Source organism: Amphibalanus amphitrite, unplaced genomic scaffold (genome assembly GCF_019059575.1).
Source record: "Amphibalanus amphitrite isolate SeventyFive unplaced genomic scaffold, NRLGWU_Aamphi_draft 000360F_arrow, whole genome shotgun sequence".
Lineage (NCBI taxonomy): Eukaryota > Metazoa > Arthropoda > Thecostraca > Balanomorpha > Balanidae > Amphibalanus > Amphibalanus amphitrite.
In genome coordinates, this window is record NW_024881854.1 from 2,207 (window position 1) to 19,566 (window position 17,360).

Here is a 17,360-nt window from a genome sequence, read left to right on the forward strand (position 1 = left end):
GGCGTTTTTACGCCCCCCCTCAGGTTTTTCGCGAATATCTCAAAAACGGCGGCGCGCAGCGCCGCCGTTTTTGGTACACGTGTTCCTACATCATTTCCGCACATGTTGTGAAAATTTCAGACCTAGGCCGTTCAAGGTCAGGTCACCAGGTCACGTCAAGTGACCTTACCTCAGAAAAAGTTCAAAGGCTCGCTATAGCTACACCGACTGAACGATCACTTTGAAACTTTCAGCGATTGATATGAGTAACAGTATGTATAAAATGTATATCTCGGATTTTTGATATCTGTGACCTAAGGTCAGGTCAATTTTGCGACCTCTCCATTATAAGTCAATGGGAGAAAATTGAAATGCGCCTCTTTTGGACGAATATCGTTCAAAACGCTCTCAAACATCGGTTCATAGGTAAACATGACACACTGAATAGGAAAAATGCACCTGTGACCCCTCTGTGTGCCCCTGAGGTCATCTCAGGTCATGAACGGTCGCCAGCAGTTTTTTGGCTATAACTTTTGATAGAGACGTGCTAGAGCGGTGAAAACACGTCAGATGTGTTCAGCTCGACGATACGGATCGACTGATATGCAACATGACCCTTTTCGGTCAGGTCATGACCTTGACCTGAGGTCAAATTTTCAAAATGACCTTTCAAGGTCAACAAATAGTTCATTCGACGCGTCTCGACGAGAGGAACACGATGCTGGCAAAAGTAATGTCATGGCGCTTATGAGTCAAAAGTTATTGACGAAAAAACGTTTTTCGTAAAAAACGGCTATTTTTGGAGTTTTTGCCCTCTGGAGGCTAAACCGTTGACCTAAGGTCAAATCTGAGAACATTGCTCAGAAAGGTCTGTAAAAGGGCTATCGAATGCGCTTTTCCGCGGCGCTGTAGCTCTATCGGTTCCCGAGATAGCCGTTGGCAGTTTCCAAAATGTTGAAATAGTCAACATTTTACCTTTGGTGACCTCTGGTGACCTGACCTTTGACCTGACCCAAAAAATGACCGAAGTGTTTTCGTCCTTATTTTTGACGCTCTTTCGATTGCCGCTTACCGCGTGTCGCTACGTGGCCCAGGAGCCGAGTTAGACGGGGGGGCGTGAAAACGCCCCCCCCCCCCAGCACTCGGCGGAAAGTTCAGGCCACCAGCACGGCGCGGGTTAAAGGGTCGATTATTGGTCAGAAACTAGATGGAAGTGTAGTTAGATCATTTTGGATGACAGCAGGTGCTGTCTAGTTCATTTACAGTTGAGTTTCATGCTCAGCGTCATCAGAAACGGTCCATATCGGAAAACGACAAAAATTTATGACGTCACTGTGACGTCATCTTGGGTGCTACAACCACCAAACTTTCCTCAAACATTGCCTAGGTGTTCATTTGAAGCTATGCCAAGTTTCACGTTCGTAGCTCATCAGGTTTCGGAGATATTTCACAAAACGTAAAGGGGGGGCAACTTTATGCCCCCCCCCAGCGGCTCGTGGGTTAACGCTATTTCATCGCTATTCAAAACGCCTTTGGAAAATATCATTCATCTATTCAATACAATGTGCGCCAACCAGTTTTCTCAGTCATTCTCTCAGTAAATCTCGTGCTGTATTAAAAAAGATGTTTACAGTGTGGGTCGAACTTAGAAAAAACGAACTATAGTTATTTTCCGAAAATAGCAAAGGTTGCTAACATCGGACGGTTTCTTTCCATCTTTTGTCAAAGTTACCTAGATGCTTATTCATTTATCTATGTATTTATTTATTTTTTTATTTTATTTACTTACTTATCTATCGATTTATTTATTATTTTTATTACTCAATGTTGAGCATAGAAAAAAATCAACGGGTTCGATTTTTCTAAGCAGCTCTTGATATTTGACGCAGTAAAAACGAAAAGAAGCAAAGCGCTTGCATCAAGCTCTGCTTTTGATGTTTGGAGTTCCCTAATTAGCGAAGGACATAAAAATCGTCTGCATAAATTTCCATTACGTTACGTAATCCATTTAATCGTAGTGAAACCTTCAACATCTGACGTTAATCATCGACAGCGCAGCAATCACGGACGGTAAGAGTCCAGATTAAATTAGGGCATTCATGTTCAGTTCTGAGAAAATCAGATAATTGCGATGCACGTGGACCAAATACCCTGAAATGGCCTGATTAAGGTCCAAATTGATGCTTAAATGAATCAATTCAACACGACTGCGTGGATCAAAAGACTAACTCTGCAGCTATTCAGCAAACTATTTCAAGAAAATGTGCTTTGTTGATTCAGAAATCTTCTGAAAGAGGTTATTGCTGTGTGATCTTATTCATGGGTGTCAGTTTACTGAACAACGCTTAAATGCATATTTCTACATAATACAAGAGACCTAACTGTTATTTTATTTCGACAGGCTTTGGCATCTCGATCCAATACTGCTGTTATTTGCTATTAAATAAACTGATGTGAGTGTCCATTTCATGTTGAGCTCACTCCATGACCCTCGCTTATTCGTTTCTGGCATCTGGTGTCTATGCATATGAGGATCGTATGGATTCTTGCTTGCTTTCTAACAAAGCTCCCAAGGCTCACGTTTTTCTTCAAACGATGTGCGTCAACACCTCACTAAATTTCCTACGCTCGTTTTGTATTTAACACGCACGGTTAAGTGCTCTTTTCGCTGAAAATATGCGCTCTGGATGACATTAATTACGAAAATTGCGCCTAAATTATCGTTCATTTTTGGTGTTTTCACACTTCGTTAAGTCCTCTGTTTGTGCAGGAAATCACCAAAAAACGACCCAAAGGGTGGAAGACGTCCGTCGAAATTCATCTCGCCTCCCTCAGTTTGAAATATGTAGTTATTATCAAAAAAACTATTTAGAATAGACTAACCGTATTGGTGTTTTTCCAGCCTTGAACGTATCAGGGGGCGTTGGGCCCTCACACCTTACGGGCGAGGGTTAATGTTTTTAACATGTAAAATTTAGTAAGTATCAGGGAGAATACGAAGCACTGATATTCTTCATGCACCACCATGGAATAATAAACAGCTGTAACCGAGTAGGCTAAATATGCTCTATTCCTTCTTTCTTTTTCCTCTGTCCTTTCCCCCCCCCTCTCTCTCTCTCTCTCCTCTCTCTCTCTCTCTCTCTCTCTCTCTCTCTCTCTCTCTCTCTCTCTCTCTCTCTCTCTCTCTCTCCCTCTCTACCTCCCCTGCTGCTATCACATCAGACCAGACTCCATCAAGAAAGCCGGATTGTTCCCGGACGCCGAGCACGCCATTCACCACGTTTTTGTGCTGCTGTAATTTGCAATTATTGTTGTCTTGCTAATACGACTGGGCTGTGGAGATGTGATTCGCTTGCCACGTCCCGCCTTCTGCGTCCCTCGTATGCGTTGTCACCTGGATTTCTGTTTTGTGGCGATCTGTCTTTTGTTTTGTTATCTTTAAAGAGTCCATAAAAATAAGATTATTTTCGGTGCGTTTGGGGTGGATATCTATAGGATATTTCGATGAAGATAAAAAACCATGTGATGGTTGTGTCAGATTAGTTTTAACAGTAATTTAACCCGGCAGTTGCTGGGGTATTTCGCCACCGACCGTTTGCTGGGGGGGGGGGGGGGCGTTAAACGCCCCCAGCCGATAACTCGAGAACCAATAGGCGCAGCGAAACGCACGAGGCGGCAAACGAAAAAGCGCGACGAGACGCTTCAGATGAATACTTTAAAGTTGAATTTTGAGGTCATAGGTCGGGTCAAGGTCAGGTCAAACACCTGAAATCGGGCTTTCAGTAGCATGGACTTCAGGACTTCGCAATGGGCGCCTCTCGCCATAAACTCTGTCAAAACGGTGCACAATCCATCTTATAATGCCTACAGGAGTGTCAGCTCCATGTAGGGGTCAGTCAAGCATAGGTCAGGGTCAAGGTCAGGTCAACCGGGTAGGCACATATCCCCGAAAATCAAAACTGATATTCGCAGCCTGTGACACATGTTTTATAGGTAATTTGGGGCGTAGAACACGATGGTGACATTCATTTTATCATATGTGTACGTGTTTGGCTCAAAAAGTTCAATTTAAGAAATTAATGTATCATGGTCGTGAAGTAGTCACGAAAAATTGCCAAGATTCAGTTCAAGATTATGGAGAAAGCGGAACGATAATCAATAATCGAAGATAGCCATTTAATTGATCATGGTATTGGCAGTCTAATAGCGTTTACAGCATGTCTGTATGTCTATTCTGTGATTTTATATGATTTTTTGAACATATGCCGTTTTTGGTCGAAAACTCAGAAATCATGACGTCACTAAAACCTCGATATCTCAAAAATTTTCCGACCGATTTTTTTGAAACTTTGTCACAATAAACTTCAATCAATTCCCTACAGGTACCCAAAATTTGGCGCGCCTGCGGCGCGCCGTTTTTATGCTATGGCCCGGCGAAAAAAGTGGGGGCGTTTAACGCCCCCCCCAGCAACTCGCGGGTTAAGCGGCATCATTTTACCAACTAGCTTACCGACCATCACCGCATTTTAGCAGTTGTTTAAACATTACAGGCTGGATTTTAATAATGGCGCCAGGGTTTTAGAACATCATATCGCCTTTCAAGCTTATATTACTCTCAAGTTTTTTATAAATATTATTCAGCGCGTCTTTTGAACCACAGCGTATTTACGTAACTGTTTGTAGTGTCTTTTTGCATCCAGGTAATTGCTCAGTAAGCTTCCTATTATTTTGTTTCATTTGGATTCTCCCACTAATAACTGACACTTGATTATTCGCCACTTCTGAACTCCACTCCCATCGCTCTCCACCGACATTCCGCAAACAATACCAACGCTATCAAACTTTGAGTCAAAGAAACAATACCAAAGTAACAACACCTTCGCTGACAATAATACACATAACGTGGTATCTTTTTCAGGTAACTTGAGTATCTCTAAAGGGGCCCTGACACTTGCACGATTTTGTGGCACGCATTGGCACGAATCGAATCGTGCCCGCGCGCAAACTAGTCGTGAACTGACGTGAAGTGTGCGTTAACTCGTCGTGACTTCGTGCCATGTCGGGACAAAAACTTTGAAATGTTCAAAGTTTTGGTCACGACAAAATTTCGCAACCGGATTGTGAACTATGCGCAAACTGTTCGTGAACTCGTCGTGAACTCGTCGGGACGGTGCGGGAAGTGCGTAAACTATGCGCAAACTATGCGAAAAGTATTCGTGAACTCGTCCTTCCAGCCCGTGCCAATGTGTGGATCTCGGCTTGCTTCGCAGCGCGAAATTTGGGATTGTTTGGTGTTTTTCCCGAGTCGATTGGACGCCTAGACGGGAAGTAATGACCGAAAATGTATTTAACGGGTCATTTCAGATCAAAGAGGTCAAGCTAGGTCACACGGGCTCATGTTAGGTCACAGAGGTCAAATTAGGTCACACGGTGTCAGGTTAGGTCATAGAGGTCACCATGAGGTCACGATGGGTCACGCCAGGTCGCAGAGGTCAGCCAAGGTCACGATAGGTCAGTCCAGGTCAAACTGGTCACATTAGGCACGGTCAGGACATTTGTGTCACTGGAGGTCACGATGGGTCTTGCCAGGACACGGAGCTTACAGCCTTTTAGTGAATGGGAGGTCCCATTTTTATATGGCATGCCCAAGTCGGCACAAATTGCGCAAACTTGTCGTGCCAATGCGTGAAGTGCGTAAACTATGCGCAAACTATGCGGAAAGTATGCGTGAACTCGTCGTACCAGTCCGTGCCAATGTGGACACTGATGGGCACGCATTCGTAAATTATTCGTGAAATCGTCGTGAACTGGTCGTGCACTAGTCGTGAACAGTGCGGGAGCCATCCCAGTTCGTGCACGAAAATGGCACGGCTTGCCACGACAAAATCGGGACCAAAAGTTGTGCAAGTGTCAGGGCACCTTAAGACGCTATTGGAGTATCATATTGCTTTGCAAGGTCTAATTGTAGTAATTCGCACTTTTATTTCATATCCCGGCAGTTGCTGGGGTATTTCGCCACCCACCGTTTGCTGGGGGGGGGGGGGGCGTTAAACGCCCCCAGCCGATAACTCGAGAACCAATAGGCGCAGCGAAACGCACGAGGCGGCAAACGAAAGAACGCGACGAGACGCTTCAGATGAGTACTTTAAAGTTGAATTTTGAGGTCACAGGTCAGGTCAAGGTCAGGTCAAACACCTAAAATCGGGCTTTCAGTAGCAGGACTTCGCAATGGGCGCCTCTCGTCATAAACTCTGTCAAAACGGTGCACAATCCATCATATAAGGCCTACAATAGTGTCAGCTCCATGCAGGGGTCAGTCAAGCATAGGTCAGGGTCAAGGTCAGGTCAACCGGGCAGGCACATATCCCCGAAAATCAAAACTGATATTCGCAGCCTGTGACACATGTTTTATGGGTAATTTGGGGCGTAGAACACGATGGTGACATTCATTTTATCATATGTGTACGTGTTTGGCTAAAAAAGTTCAATTTAAGAAATTCATGTATCATGGTCGTGAAGTAGTCACGAGAAATTGCCAAGATTCAGTTCAAGATTTTGGAAAATGCCGAACGATAATCAATAATCGAAGATAGCCATTGGATTCTCCATGGTATTGGCAGTCTAATGGCGTTTACGGCATGTCTATATGTCTATTCTGTGATTTTATATGATTTTTTGAACATATGCCGTTTTTGGTCGAAAACTCAGAAATCATGACGTCACTAAAACCTCGATATCTCAAAAATTTTCCGACCGATTTTTTTGAAACTTTGTCACAATAAACTTCAATCAATTCCCTACAGGTACCCAAAATTTGGCGCGCCTGCAACGCGCCGTTTTTATGCTATGGCCCGGCAAAAAAAGTGGGGGCGTTTAACGCCCCCCCCCCCCCCAGCAACTCGCGGGATATACTCTACTGATTGTTTTGTGTTTTTGGGAACCGTCGCCCATGAACCGCACTTGCAAAAGCAATTTATTTATTTATTTATTTATTTATCATCTGCACCGGCATTCTTCCCGCCAAACAAAACCCGGACCTGTCGCCCTTCCTTGTGATGCTGTACTCGCGTCTTCACTCGCGTCAATTCCCTGGATACGCCGTCAGTTATAAGACTCGCCCACATCGGATCAGCACCATCAAACTCTGACAAACTGGCTACACTGAACCAGCAGGGCACACCCGCGAGGCGTTCGTCAGGGGACCATACGGTTCGACCACTGTAGTTGGTCCACTGCAGCTAGTTCAAAACAGTTGGTTCAACACAATGCGTTCCCAACAGGTGGTCCATCACAGCTGTTTTACAACAGTTGGTCTAACTTAGCCAGTCCACAAGTGGTCCATCACAGCTGTTCCACAACTGTTGGTCCATTACAGCTGCTTCACAACAGATGGTCCATCATAGCTGCTTCACAGCAGTTGGTCTAACGCAGCTGTTTTACAACAGTTGGTCCATTACAGCTGCTTAACCCGCGCCCTGCTGGGGGGGGGGGGGTGTTTGTAACACCCCCCCTTGTGGTTTTTCGCAAATATCTAAAAAACGGCGGCGCGGAGCGCCGCCGTTTTTGGTACACCTTATCATACATCAATTCTACACATGTTGTGAAAATTTCAGAACAAGGTCATTCAAGGTCAGGTCACCAGGTCACTTGAAGTGACCTCACCTCATAAAAAGTTTCAATGTCTGTCATAGCTACACCGAGTGACCGATCGCTTTGAAAGTTTCAGCGATTGCTAAAACCAATAGCATGTACAAAATGTATATCTCAGAATTTTGATATCGATGACCTAAGGTCAGGTCAATTTTGCGACCTCCCCATTACCTATAAGTCAATGGGAGAAAATTGAAATGCGCCTCCTTTGGACGAAAGACATTATAAACACTCCCAAACACTGAATTACAAGTGGATTAGACACACTTAACATGAAAATGGTGTCCGTGACCCCTGTTTATGCCCTGAGGTCATCTTAGGTGACGAATGGTATCTAACTGTGGTATCAGGAGCGGGTTGAAAAATCGATCAAGGAACAGGTTAATGTGGTGCAGAAACTGCCAGAATACACAGCAGAACTGAAAACGAGTGCCAAAAATCTGCAGAAGATAGTTGAAAACAAGGCAGAACATGATGCTCGAGAAAGGAACATACTGCTGCACAACATAGAAGAAAGCCAGTCAGACAATCCAGAGCAAAGAAAACATCATGACACAGAAATATTTCAAAGATTAGTGACTTCACTGACAGGCAAACAGGATGTAGAAATAGTCAACATCTACAGACTAGGGAAAAAGCCTGAGAACAATGAAAATGAAGGATTGAATGCACGGAAGCGACTGATGCTGGTGAAAGTGAAAGACAGAGAAATTGTTAATGAGTTGATCAGGAAGAGAACAAAGTTGAGAGAAGTGGGCTTCCTGAATGTTTACCTGACCAGGGACCTCTCGCCTGAAGATCGTGAATCTCAAAAAAAGTTGAGGATGGAACTGGAGCAAAAAGGAAAAACAACCCACAAAATCTTTCGAGGTAAGGTCGTCCCTCGCTAGCGCGAAGCAGAGCCAAGATAGAAGGTTTTTAAAATGCATGTACACAAATGCCAATAGTCTTAAAAACAAGTTGAGTGAGTTGAGACTGCGTATTGATGAAGGCAAACCAGATGTAATAGGGATTACGGAAGTGTGGACAAAAGATGAAATTGTTCTACAAGGCTATCACCCTGCCTACAGATATGATAGAGAAGAAGATCAAAAAGGAGGAGGTGTCATGCTCTTTGTCAAAAGTGACCTGGAGGTGTTAGATTGCCCAGAGCTGAGCAGTCCCAATATAGAGTCTGTTTGGTGTTATGTCAAATTGTCATCCAAAGAAAAACTGTTAGTGGGTGTCTGCTACAGGCCGCCAGCCAGTTCTGTTGAGTACAATGAAGGATTAAACCATTTATTGAAGCAAACTCCTTCAACACGAACCAAGCATATATTGGTAATGGGTGATTTTAACTACCCGCAGATTGATTGGGATACTGGCTCAGTTGATGGTTCTGAGGGATCAAGTCAAGAAAGATTTTTCGATGCTGTCAATGACTTGTTCTGGTTACAATGTGTCAACTTTCCCACCCGCTTCAAAGAAGGAAATGAACCGTCCTTGCTAGATCTAGTATTTGCAAATGAAGATAATGCCATTGAAAGCATTGTGGGATCTGACCCACTGGGTAAAAGTGATCACTGTGTTATCACATGGGAATACGTCTACATTAGCAAGAGACCAAACAGAATGAACCAAGACAAACCAACCCGTAGAAACTTTAAGAAAGGTAATTATGCTCAAATGTCTGATGACCTTAGTCAAATAGACTGGTCAACTCTTGAAAACATGGGAGTAGAACAAACTTGGAGCAAGATAAAGGATATTGTCAATATCAGCATTGAACAACATGTACCCTTGTCACATCAAAAGAACACCATACCTCGTAGTCCATGGTGGACTCAACGGCTTGAAGCGGCTGTAAAGTTAAAGTACAGATTGTGGAAAGAGTACAGAAGGACTAAAACTACAGAAGACTACAAGAGATACACGGTGCAGAGAAACAAGACAACTAGTCTTATCAGACTAGCAAGGTGTCAGCACGAAACCAAGATTGCTGAACATGCAAAACAAGACCCAAGTAGTATATCAAGGTACATAAGGTCACAACAGAAATTGAAGCCAAAGGTTGGACCACTTACAACTGAAAGCGGTACATTGACACAGAGTGACATGGAAGCAGCGGAAGTGTTAAACAAGTTCTTCCAAAGTGTATTTGTTGAAGAAGACGATTCTGAAGTTCCAGAATTCCCAGCTCGTGTACAGGACGAAAATATCCTGGAGCATATCGAACTAACACTACAAGAAGTGCACAGGGAATTAGAAGCCCTAGATATCAACAAGTCGGCAGGACCAGATGGCATACCCAACAGTGTAATGAAAATGTGTGCAGATCAAATGGCTGGACCACTGAAATGCCTCTTCCAGAAAACCTTGGACTTGGGCAAGCTACCAGTTGATTGGAAGGAAGCAAGGGTAACACCACTATTCAAGAAAGGGTCAAAAAAAAGCCCCAGGAAATTATAGACCCATCAGTTTAACAAGTCAACCATGTAAAGTTTTGGAGAGAATAGTTAGAAAACGCATTATTGAACACCTGGATGACCATGACCTGATCTCAAAACACCAGCATGGTTTTACAAAGAGAAGATCATGCCAAACCAACTTGATTGAAGCAATGGAAGAATGGACCAAAACATTGGATGACGGACATGCTTTGGACATAGCATACTTGGATTTTCAGAAAGCGTTTGATACCGTACCGCATAGAAGGCTAAAGAAGAAATTGTATGGCTATGGAATACGAGGAAGGCTGTTAGACTGGATTTGTGACTTTCTGCACAACCGCCGACAACATGTGACTATAGGAAATAGTACTTCGAATTCAGTGGATATAAAAAGTGGTGTGCCACAGGGTTCTGTTTTGGGTCCAACATTGTTTTTAGTTTATGTCAATGAGCTGCCAACAGAGATGAAAAGTAGCATAAAAATGTTCGCTGACGACGCCAAAGTGTATCGACCAATCCGACATGATGATGATGTAGCTGCACTACAGGCCGACCTACAAGCTCTGTGTGCATGGTCACTGAAATGGCTACTGAGGTTCAATGTTGCCAAGTGCAAGATAATGCATTGTGGGTTTTCAAACCAACATAACCGGTATTACATGACAGAGAATGGTTCGAATAGAGAACTCAAAGCAACTACCATGGAGCGTGATCTTGGCGTGATAACTACAAGCTCCCTCAAAGCAACTGAACACTGTTATCAAGCAGCCAATAAAGCTTCTTCAGCATTAAGATTACTGAAAATTGCTTTTGCTAGCCTCAACATGAACAACTTTAAGCCATTGTACACATCCTATGTGCGCCCTCATCTTGACTACTGCCTGAGTGCTGTCGGACCCCATTTAATTCAAGATCTTAAAGCCTTAGAGAAAGTTCAACGGCGTGCTTCGAAACTGGTTCGTGAAATCAAACATCTTCCATACCATCAACGACTGGAAAGGCTGGAACTACCTACCATTGAAGAGAGACTCAGCAGGGGTGATTTGATAGAAGCTTACAAGATCCTAACAGGTAAACTCGCTGTCGATCCAAACCAGTTTTTCGAGAGGAACTTCGATGACAGGACAAGGGGGCACCACCTAAAGCTCGCAAAAAGAAGATGCAGCAGTCAAGCACGGGCCAAATTCTTTGCAAACAGAGTGGTTACTGCCTGGAACAGTTTACCAGAGGAAGTTGTGGCTGCAACATCTACAAACCACTTCAAAAATCTGCTGGACCGACATCGGGCTGCGGCACCCTGACCTGTCATCTTGTCCCAAACCAGTATGATGTGGGTACTGAATAGACTGTGTCTAAACCTAACCCACTACATAAACCTAAACCTAAACCTAACAGTTTTTCGCAAATAACTTTTGATAGAGGCATGCTAGAGCGATGAAAACGCCTTAGATGTGTTCAGCTCGACGATACGGATCGACTGATATGCAACATGACCCTTTCCGGTCAGGTCATGACCTTGACCTGAGGTCAAATTTTCAAGTTGACCTTTCAAGGTCAAGTTATAGTTCATTCGATGCGTCTAGACGAGAGGAACACGACGCCGGTAAAAGTAAGCTCATACAATGCTTGGGTCAAAAGTTATTGCAGAAAAACTGTTTTCGAAAAAAAAAATCGGCTATTTTTGCAGTTTTTGCCCCCTGCAGGCAAAACCGTTGACGTAAGGTCAAATCTGAGAGAATTACTCAGAAAGGGCGTTAATAGGGCTATCGAAGCGCTTTTCCGCGGCGCTGTAGCTCTATTGGTTCCCGAGTTATGCGTTGGCTTCTTGGAAATTGTCGACATTCGACATGGAAATCGGCGAAATTTAGCCTTCAATGACCTCTGGTGACCTGACCTTTGACCTGACCAAAAAATTGACCGAAGTGATTTCCTCATTATTTTTGACGCTCTTTCGAACGCCGCCTTCCGCGTATCGCTACGTGGCCCAGGAGCCGAGTTAGAAAGGGGGGGGGTGTTCAAACACCCCCCCCCCCATGCAGGGCGTGGAAATCCAGGACCCCCAGCCGGGCGCGGGTTAACAACAGTTGGTCCAACACCATGGTCCATCAGAGCTGCTCCACAGCAGTTGGTCCATCACAGCTGCTTCACAACAGTTGGTCTACCGCTGCTGATCAAACGCAATTGGTCCACTCTAATTGGTTCAAATTATTAGGTCTACAATCACGTGTCTCATTGCTGATAGTGTTTGCAACACGCTCGGAGCACGATGGTAATTTTAACCCGCGCCCGGCTGGGGGTCCTGGATTTCCACGCCCTGCTGGGGGGGGGTTTGAACACCCCCCCCCCTTCTAACTCGGCTCCTGGGCCACGTAGCGATACGCGGAAGGCGGCGTTCGAAAGAGCGTCAAAAATAATGAGGAAATCACTTTGGTCAATTTTTTGGTCAGGTCAAAGGTCAGGTCACCAGAGGTCATTGAAGGCAAAATTTCGCCGATTTCCAGGTCGAATGTCGACAATTTCCAAGAAGCCAACGCATAACTCGGGAACCAATAGAGCTACAGCGCCGCGGAAAAGTGCATTCGATAGCCCTATTAACGCCCTTTCTGTAAGTTCCCTCAGATTTGACCTAACGTCAACGGTTTTGCCTGCAGGGGGCAAAAACTGCAAAAATAGCCGGTTTTTTCGGAAACAGTTTTTCTGCAATAACTTTTGACCCAAGCCTTGTACGAGCTTACTTTTACCGGCATCGTGTTCCTCTCGTCAAGACACATCGAATGAGCTATAACTTGACCTTGAAGTCAACTTGAAAATTTGACCTCAGGTCAAGGTCATGACCTGACCGGAAAGGGTCATATTGCATATCAGTCGATCCGTATCGTCGAGCTGAACATATCTAAGGCGTTTTCATTGCTCTAGCATGCCTCTATCAAAAGTTATTTGCGAAAAACTGTTAGATACTATTCGTGACATAAGATGACCTCAGGGAATAAACAGGGGTCACGGACACCATTTTCATGTTCAGTGTGTCTAAACCACTTGTAATTCAGTGTTTGGGAGTGTTCATAATGTCTTTCGTCCAAAAGAGGCGCATTTCAATTTTCTCCCATTGACTTATAATGGGGAGGTCGCAAAATTGACCTGACCTTAGGTCATCGATATCAAAATTCCGAGATGAACAGTTGGTACATGCTATTGCTCTTAGCAATCGCTGAAAGTTTCAAAGCGATCGGTCACTCGGTGTAGCTATGACAGACATTGAAACTTTTTATGAGGTGAGGTCACTTGAAGTGACCTGGTGACCTGACCTTGAATGACCTTGGTCTGAAATTTTCACAACATGTGTAGAATTGATGTATGATAAGGTGTACCAGAAACGGCGGCGCGGAGCGCCGCCGTTTTTGAGATATTCGCGAAAACCCACAAGGGGGGTGTTCAAACCCCCCCCCCCCCCAGCAGGGCGCGGGTTAAGTTTGAGCTTTGCAGGCAACGGAATGAAAACAAAACAATCATGGTGAATTGACATTTGACTGTCTCAGCGTCACTTTCAGGGATAATTTCTGGTTGGGTAATGGTTGATTACTTAATTACGATCCGCGAAATACAGTGTTATTGCAAAATGGAAAAGGAATAACGACTGTTTTGCTCGCTTGAGCAATAACAAGATAGAAATTGTAGGTTGGTGTGCTTATTTGACTTCTACGAAGACACCAAGTAGTGGTATTGAAAAAGGTTGATTATCGAAAGTTCTCACTATCTATTGAAGCATAGTGGATGAATTGATTATTTGTGAGCGTATTCATCAAATACCATGAGAAGCTTTGTACTGTTTCGGAGTTTCGGAGCCCTATGCGGTATAAAGGTAAGGTAAACTAGGATGGCAGCTGACGTTAACAAAATGTCATAGCGTGATGTGATTCTAAAAAAAAAAATGTAAGAGGGGGAACGTACCACCACGAAGGCAAACAAACCATGACGACATCCACAACCATAGATCAGCGGCGGCCACTCTCCCCGCATCTCCCCCCCCCCCCCCCAGTGGCGGACACACACCCAGCATCTCCACCCAAAGAGCAGCCGCCCCAAGCCCGCTTCCCCCGTAACAACTCACCTAGCATCCTGACCACAGCACTCCTCGCCGCCAGCACTCCAGCGCTTGTTCTTCCACGAAGACTTGCCCGTGCCACGCATCTCCTTAGATGTCTGCGAAGTCTCAACCCGATCTGGATATACAGTAACGTGATGATCAACATCGGCATGAAGAAAAACAGCACCGACGATGCTTCAAACACGTGAGGAAACACCTCACGCACCACCGTACAGCGGCCTTGACTTGGGATGATCCTTCCATCTTCGTCTCGTTCGAACATGATTCCAAACTGAAGAGCAGGGAACAGCGCACAGAGAAGCGACACCGCCCACACAAGAACGATACATCTGATCGCTCTGGATAGTCCCGAGAAAGTATGTTGTAGAAGGGGATGACAGATGGCGAGGTACCGCTCCACCGTGAAGGACACTATGGTCAGGATGGAGGCGTTGGTGGAAGTCTCGGCACAAAGTCCCCTTAGGACACAGAAGGCCTCTCCGAAGACATGTTGACCGTGGGGTCGCCAAAAGGAGTACAGCTCGAAGGGCAGTCCGGTGATAAGGAGCAGGAGGTCGGAGATGGCCAGGTTTAGGAGATAGTAGTTGGTAGTCGTGTGCATGTACCCGTTGTGTACGATGGTGATGATGGTCGTGGTGTTGCCCAAGGCGCTGAGGAAGAAGATGACGCCGTAGAGGACTGTCATGGAGATCACGATATGGAGGGGAGCACGTTCAGGAGTGAGGAGTGTGATGTTGGAGGGGGTGAGATTGGGAAAGGTGGATATGGCCATGTCGTAGTCGTCGTATGCGGGGAGCGAGGTCGAGTTTAGCGACGAGGGCATGGAGTTTGGCGACGAGGACATTGGTGGTTCGTGACGCCGGATGGCCGGCTCTTGGTGCGTTTGTCTAGTGAATTTGGGTTTAGTCACTCCGGTCACAAAGAGTTCGTAATCCGTCTGGGTGATGCGTTGTTCAGCAGCCAGCGTCTTTAGGCCAACATCTCCGGCTAATCACTCCCACCATCGCATGACAACGTCACGTGGTAAACTTCTCCAAACACCACCTCTGAGGATATTCACAACTCTTCCAGCTATTCTCCAGCTACTTGAATCACACTCCGCCTTGTAAATCAATTTGAAGAATCTTCAGCACTGGAGAAGAGCAGGAACGTGGATTTCAACCCGCTGAACTTTGCTCTTCCAACAGCTGATTTAGCAAAACATAGGCAGGTGACTAGGTTTGAACTGGGTTTCAATGATAATAAATACGAAGCGAGTCAAGATCGCTCAGCGTTATTTGGATGTATTACGAGAAAGTTGCGATGGTTTCTGAGTGGCCAAGTTGACAGTTCGGCGGCGAGAGTACGTTGATGTTGAGTCCAGTCTCAATATGGAGATGCTTGCAGGCCGCTTATTCAGTCTGGTTTGATGGAAGACAAAGACGTACTCGGAAGACTCTGTCGTGTTTATCTGTAAGAGGAAAAGGACAGTAATTAAAATAAATATAGCCGTACTTGACGATGGCGAAGCACTACGATAAATAATTGTGCTAGGAAATAATTTTTGAATACCTTTTGTTTATTAGTGCCGGCAGTAAGAGAGCTGTAGCAAAGAAAAAGTATCAAGACTGTGGTCGTCTAATATCCATTGGAAATTAATGATGCGTATTTAACTAACGACTTGAAATTAGAAGGTAAGAGTAGCTTGATGTTTTCTGTAACCATCATCGGTACAAATATTGTCAGACGTCTCAAAATCGCTGAAACAAAACGGTTGGCGTTAAAACTTGCAGGAAGACTTAACTATATGCAACGTTGCGTCATATCCGTGCACTGTTCATAGGCAGCCAAGGTCGTGATTGAAATACCACATATGCGGGCCGCTTCCGGTTTTGCCAGGAATAATTACGGTTTAGTGTAGAATACTTCCGGTTTGGTGCAGAACGCTTCCTGTTTTTGCAGACCATTTCCAGCTTCATTGGTAACAGGTCCCAGTGTGTGCCATAGCACTGGAAGTGTCGGTGAGCCATTATTCGAGCTGTTTTGGCAGTTTTTGTGGATGGTGTTGCAGGGCTGTTTCGAAATGTACTGTATTCGTTACTTTTGTGCACAAATATCGTAAATGGTCAAATCATCGGTACGAGAAAGTAGATATCTTTGTACTTTACGAGACAAAATTCAAGGATCATTCCAAAGACCGAACAATTCTTTCACTCTCAATCTAGGTTTCGCAATCTACAATCTAGGATGTTCAATGTACAATCTAGGATGTACAATCTAAGTTCAATCTAGGATCGTTTTTCACCCAGTCTTTCCCTTTTTCTAATTCCACACATTCCTTCTCAAAACTCAGGCTCCAAAAATACAACGCTCGCGATTTGAAGCGTGACTAAAGGAAATCGGTCTTCCATCTTAGAATCCGCAATAGGCTGCTGCGGAGCGTGTCGGGTCGCGGCCGGCCGGCCGCGGACCATTTTCAGAAGTGGCGGGCAGACCGTGCGTCGAGTACTTGCTTTCTCGCGCGGCGGTACTGGGGTTCACTAGCATTGTTTAAAATATTTTGATTTGCCATGAACTTGAAATTATACACTGTAATTAACGATCATTTGTCAATTATTACAAGTTCTTCAAAATTCTTCTTTGAAAACAAATGATTTCATTTCACTCAAGATTATTGTCTTGTCCACCACTACAACCGACACCCAGCCGCCATCCATTGGAAGAGATAGGCTCTGCGGCACAAAGTGTCGTTTTAAACTGGACTGGGAACCAATGTGTGATGACATTTCGAGCTAAATTTATGCTCATTGTGTACCTAGAAGCATTGGGAACAACACTCTGACTGTACATTTTTAGATTTTTGCCTCTAAATGAAAATATTTACAATCAAGTACTTTGCGAGCGCAGTTTAGAAGCTCCCGTAATGTTAAAGTCCTATCTCCTACAAGTATGTAAATACTGCTCTAGCCCGCGCCCTGCTGGGGGTCCTGGATTTCCACGCCCTGCTGGGGGGGGGGGGTGTTTGAACACCCCCCCTTGTAACTCGGCTCCTGGGCCACGTAGCGATACGCGGAAGGCGGCGTTCGAAAGAGCGTAAAAAATAATGACGAAATCACTTCGGTCAATTTTTTGATCAGGTCAAAGGTCAGGTCACCAGAGGTCATTGAAGACAAAATTTCGCCGATTTCCAGGTCGAATGTCGAAAATTTCCAAGAAGC

The 17,360-nt window shown here is 44.8% G+C and overlaps 1 protein-coding gene across 1 annotated transcript; it reads right to left on the reverse strand.

The window, feature by feature from the left end:
- Positions 1-14,108: 14,108 nt before the first annotated feature.
- LOC122389500 (pyrokinin-1 receptor-like) lies at positions 14,109-15,610 on the reverse strand (the record flags this gene model as incomplete). The annotated part of the gene is made up of 1 exon (XM_043381613.1): positions 14,109-15,610. A coding segment is annotated over exon 1 (899 nt), but the record flags the coding sequence as incomplete, so codon positions are not given.
- Between the last annotated feature and the right edge of the window lie 1,750 nt (positions 15,611-17,360).